Source organism: Galeopterus variegatus, unplaced genomic scaffold (assembly GCF_000696425.1).
Source record: "Galeopterus variegatus unplaced genomic scaffold, G_variegatus-3.0.2 Scaffold6800, whole genome shotgun sequence".
Classification (NCBI taxonomy): Eukaryota; Metazoa; Chordata; class Mammalia; order Dermoptera; family Cynocephalidae; genus Galeopterus; species Galeopterus variegatus.
Window position 1 is genome coordinate 18,514 of NW_007732911.1, and position 5,530 is coordinate 24,043.

The window sequence follows — 5,530 nt, forward strand, 5'->3', positions numbered from 1 at the left end:
AGGGTGCATGTTTCATGAGATCTTTTATTTATTTATTTATTTTTCCATCAAGCTAACGTGAAAAGCTGATTCAAAGCCCGGTAAGCATTCTTTTCTTCTTTTTTTCTCCTTCTCTTACATTTCTTTCTCCTCTCATCTCAGCCATGATGTTTAGGCACTCTCATCTTGTTGGCTGAAAGGTGGAAAAGATGTCAATTCATGGATTTAGTAGGAGGGAGGGATGCTTTGCAGCCTGTATGCTGAACCGTGTGCTACAGTGCAATTTTGTAGGAGGTGCTTCACTGGGGTGGGGGTGGGGTGAGGAGTGTCACAGGTATAGAGGCACCTTGCTATCCTCTTCCTACAGCACAGGTGTGTTTATACCTAATGAACACTTTATGCTGCTTTACGTGGAAGAGTAGTTCTCATTTGTGGTAAATTTTCAGCATGCTAGTGTCCTTAGTCACAAACAGCTGTAACTCCTAACACTGTAACTGGGCTAACCAATGATTGGTGAAAACAATTACTAATTACTTCTACCATTCAAAGTCAAACAAAGGTCATTCATCCAATGGCACAGACCTTACCTTGTGACTTCATTCATGCTTTGATTCCACATCTCTATATTTATTCACAGCAGATTTTCAGAAGGGTGGCTAGAGGTTGTCTTTACCACATTCCTGTGTGGACCCAAGTTGAACTGACCCATTTCCTCCACTAATGAACTGCTGTATCTCCTATTTCCCTGCCCTGAAAGCAGTCATGGTAGGGCAAAGGGATGGTGGCTAGGCCGCTGCTGCAGAAGGAAATTCAGGCCCCATCTGTCAGCGCTGCCACCACTGATGCAGACGCCGCATCAGGGATGGTCAAGGTGAATCTCTTTGGGAGACCACTTTCAGAAATCAAGAATTTATTTTACATTTTTTATTAGTTACGTTTAGTCTTTTTTATATGTCAAACATACTAGGTAAATATGTTACGGGGAATAAATATGCGCCTAAGACTTGTTATTTTCATAGGAGCTACCGCACAAAAAGGGGAGGCAGAATGCACACAAATAAAACAGCAGGGAAAGTGAGATTGCAAATTGGGACTGGCCAGGGTCTGGGGAGCCAGACTGGAACATGAGTATCGTGGTTAAGTAACTTTTAAAGTGATATCCCAAGAACATGTAGATGTGGAGTGAAATATAATCTCCTTTCTCCATGGTGAGTGCTCTCATGCAGTTTTATAAAACTCAGTTCTTTGTTCTTAATACATTTAAAATTCCCTGATTGGAGTGACCACCTCCTCCACATCTGCTCTGGCTGTCACGGTCACTATGATGTCTTCATTTTGTGCACTTCAAGCTTCTTTTCCCCAAACCTCCAGCCCCACTTTCTCTCTTTGCTTCCCTCTGCCCTGATACTAAATATGCTTGCTTCAACCCACCACTTTCAATCATAACATCACCCCACTTAATTCAATAACAATCCAGCTAAAGCTGGTGGGGCTTCGAATTTCAGTGGACATGGGATGGAGTTTAGAGGTGGGTTGGATAAGGCTTGTCATCGTTCATCTGGGGGAATCTCGACTTTACTGGAGTATTTCAAAGAGATTGTGGGAAAATGGACTTAAGAGATTGTATGAATCTTCCCATGAGCTTTTTGGGGTTTTAAAAAAAAAAGTTCTATGGGTTGAATGTGTCCCCCAAAAGTTCATGTGTTGTAAACTTAATCCCCATCATAACAGTTTTAAGAGGGTGGGGAATCCAATTGTAGTATTCGAAAGATGGGACCTTCAAGAGGTGATTGGATCCTGAGGTCTATGCTCTCTTGAATGGACTGATCTATTCACGGAGTAATGGGTTGATGGTTTAATGTGTTATCATAGGTGTGAACGGGCGGCATTATAAGGAAAGCACATGAAAGTGCTATTGCCATTCTTGCCATGTGATAACCTACGTTGCCATGGAACTCTGCACACAGCCCACCAGGAAGAAGGCCCTCATCAAATGCACCCCCTGGACCTTGGGGCTTACAACCTCTGAAACTATAAGAAATAAATTTCATTTCTTTATAAATCACCCACTTTCAGGTATTCTGTTATAAGCAACAGAAAACAGTCTAATACACCTTGTAATATGGGAAGGCTTGGAAAATAGGACAAGTGAGTAAGAGAAAGGCTTAGCACTTAAAGAATCTGAAGGGCAACATTGTGCCATGGGCTTACAGGGCAGCTGGAAGTACATGGCTAGTTCAGGGCTGTTGGACCCTAACTCTGAAAACTGCTCCCAGAGAAGGTATGAAACCAAAGAAGCAGCAGCCAGCGTTTCCTTCTGAGCATCTGAGATGACACCTGAAGGATAAATAGAATAGACTGGAAGGACAGCAACCATAGAAGATGCGGCATGCTTGTAGCCCTCTTTCCATATCTCCAGTCCCTGGGATTTCTCAGAATCATTAGTGAAAGAATGGACAGGAATAGTAGCAATGACAATCACACTGTCTGTCTTTTTCTACTGCTTTGGGCCATGCTGTTTTATTAGTCTACATTTAAATCCTCACACTTATTTTTGCTTCAAAACAGTGGAATTAAAATTAAACTCCAGTAACACTTTCCATTTCTAAACTTTAACTTCACCATTATACTTCAAAGTGATGTTTCCACATGACCATTGAAGGTGTTTCTCAGGTCTTATAATTCACGTGTAGAAAGAACATTTACATTTGAACTAAGAAATACCTTTGCATATGATCTCTGCCCATTAGCATTGGAAGACATTATAAATTAAATCACAGGATAGTATAAAGTCTTTCTGTCTTCCTTTTTTATTTTTTCTTTCTGTGTATCTGTATAAAGTACAGACATGTTGGAAAGTACAGATTTTATTTTTCAGTGCCCCAAATCTGTGGGATTATTTTGGAGCAAAACAAGTATTTACTCTCCAAGATATGGCTGTGGAAAGCTAGTTAATTTCATGCCATCCTCTGGCATTCAAGTGCCTTCCTTTCTGCTTTTTATGTACCAGCATCACACGTGCCCTTATTTTAGATATTTACAAAGTTTCCTAAAAACACTTGTCCTGTGAATTTGGTTTTGAAAAGTTAAAAACCTTGATAACCCACACTTATACTCCATTTTAAAAAATAAGCAAAGAGTCACCTCCATGTGAAATGTGAAAGAATTCAATATCAATCATACAGTTCTTTAAAGATCGGGAGCCAGACCTTCAGTGAAATACCACCTTTTCTGGACATTTCAGCAGATGCTGTGTCCCTGGTTAAAGGGGCAGAAAGACCTCATTCTCTGTTTTATTAGTGATGTTTTGGGATAGTTTCTTATCAGGAAGTTTAGCTTGATGTGGCAATTGGAACACTTTAATCTCCATAGCTGCTATATTTTTTCCCCAAACTGAATTGTCTGTGTAGAATGTCAGACAGCTTGGACAGATGAATCTTTCTGTCTTTGAGAAACACACATAGACTTCTGACTGAGAATCTCACTGTTTTTTTTTTTTTTTTCAGTAGCTTTTTTTCCTTTCTCAAGGAGCTTCATTTTTACTTCTACACAGGGAGGATGAACAAGCTTTTCTTAAGTTACTTACAATTTTAGTGATGGTGCTAATTTTCTTTTAGTGATTAAGCATTTAGTATTTAAATGTTTCCCCCTTAAATGCTAGAATCAAATCTCTACATTTCAACTTTGTGTAGTGTAATATAAGAAAGCTTTTATTAGAATATATTTAATGAGACTCTAATTTCTACATTACTAAAACAAGCATTGTCAAATCCTTATGAACAATAAGAAAGAGACATTGTTAAGCTTTTAATAAGGACTTTTTTTTTCTTTTTTGTAAATCCACAGTGGCTACAATCTATAATATACATGGAACATATTACAGCCAAAAAGTAGCATGACATTAAAAATAATACAGAGACTGGGCATTTTCTGATATCAAAAATCATAATCTTAACTTTATAAAACACAATGGATATTCTCAACCAATTCCCCACACAGATGAGAAAGCTGTTGCTGAAGCACACTGTTCAGGTTGTACGAGAATGAAAAAGCTTCCTATGCATGTTTTAAGTATCTCCTCTGTCCCTATTTAATATCTACTAGGCAGGTCACAAAGGCCTCCCAGGGGATAGCAACAGATGATCTCTTTGAAGGTTTTCCTCAGTTCTTGACTCCGGAGTGCATAAATTAAAGGATCGATGATTGAATTACACATAATCAGTATGAGATACAAGTTAAAATGAGACATGAAGCACACACAGTATGGATTCTGGGGACAAGAGATGTAAAATATTAAGTGGAGGAAGAATGGGGCCCAGCAGACAACAAAGACCCCAATCAGGATAGTCAAGGTAATTGCCCCCTTCATGTTGGCACCTTGGCGGATGGTGCCAGTGCCTGGCAGAACTGCGATCCTCTTAATGTGAAGTCTGGCCATCAGGAACATGTGCACATAGAGAGAAGCCATGAGAGCCAGCATGGTGAAGAACATGGTGATGAGGCAGATGATAACAGCACTGCTGTCTGAGTAAATGATGAACAAAATGCCTGAAACTGTGCAAGCTGCCCAGATACAACTTATGATGATGCCAACCCGCTTAACCGTCATAATGTTATGGTACTGGAGAGCATAAAAGATAGTAAAATACCTGTCCACTGCAATTGAAAGCAGGCTGCAAATTGATGCAAGCAAGGAGCTACAGATCACTGAGTCAATGACATTATCAATATTCACTGTGAAACTCTGTGCATCCGTATCTGTACTGTTTAGTAGGGTGATGACAATGGTTTCTGATCCGTTTGAAACGCTCACCAACATATCGGCCACAGCCAGGCTACAGATGAAGAAGTACATGGGCGAATGCAGATTCTTGTTCTTGGCTATTGCCACAATCACTAGAATATTCTCCAACAAGCTTATGACACCCAGAGTCACGAACACCTCCGGAGAGACAAAAAGTTGCTCGTAGCACCCTCCATCGGAGTAGCCTTTTCCAAGGGACTCACTGGCATTGCTGTGCAGTCCATAGCCGCTGCGGTTCCAGAAGTGGAGAGAAGTGTGCATCCCGTGGTGGTGGGTGTTGTTCCTCATGAAGCAAGTGGATTCAGAGCCCCACTGAATTGATTTAACCTCCTCGGTCAGGGAGTCTTTATTTTCTCCAAGTCTTTCTCTATCTGAAAGTTCTGAGGCTAAAACTGGCGTACTTGCTGTGAGTAAATGTCACAAGCTCCAGAGCTTGAAATGGAGTTTTTAGTCTCTTTTAGGAACAGTTCTCATCGTCGCTTTAAAATCTTAGGCTTCAAAATGCTCATTCTCAGTTGAAAGAGTCTGCTATTTGTTTTGTTGTTCTCACTCCCGCTTTAACTTTAGCCTTATGCATTCAGATCTTTTCAGAATAATTCTCCTAGCAGCTGCTGTGCCATTGGGAGAGGAATCTGTGTGCACGTGTTCACATCGGCTGCCTCTCAGAAGTGTTGGTTCCCAGCCGGAGCATTGCTTTGAGTGTTAGGAGCTGTGTGTGCCGGCTGCTGATTTTTATGGTGTGTGGAG

The 5,530-nt window shown here is 40.6% G+C and overlaps 1 protein-coding gene across 1 annotated transcript; it reads right to left on the reverse strand.

Annotated features, from left to right (window-relative positions):
- Positions 1-3,773: 3,773 nt before the first annotated feature.
- Positions 3,774-5,474, reverse strand: MC4R (melanocortin 4 receptor). The gene has a single exon (XM_008591271.1). The coding sequence runs from the start codon at positions 5,069-5,071 to the stop codon at positions 4,070-4,072; it is 1,002 nt and encodes a 333-aa protein (XP_008589493.1). The 5' UTR covers positions 5,072-5,474; the 3' UTR covers positions 3,774-4,069.
- Positions 5,475-5,530: the final 56 nt, after the last annotated feature.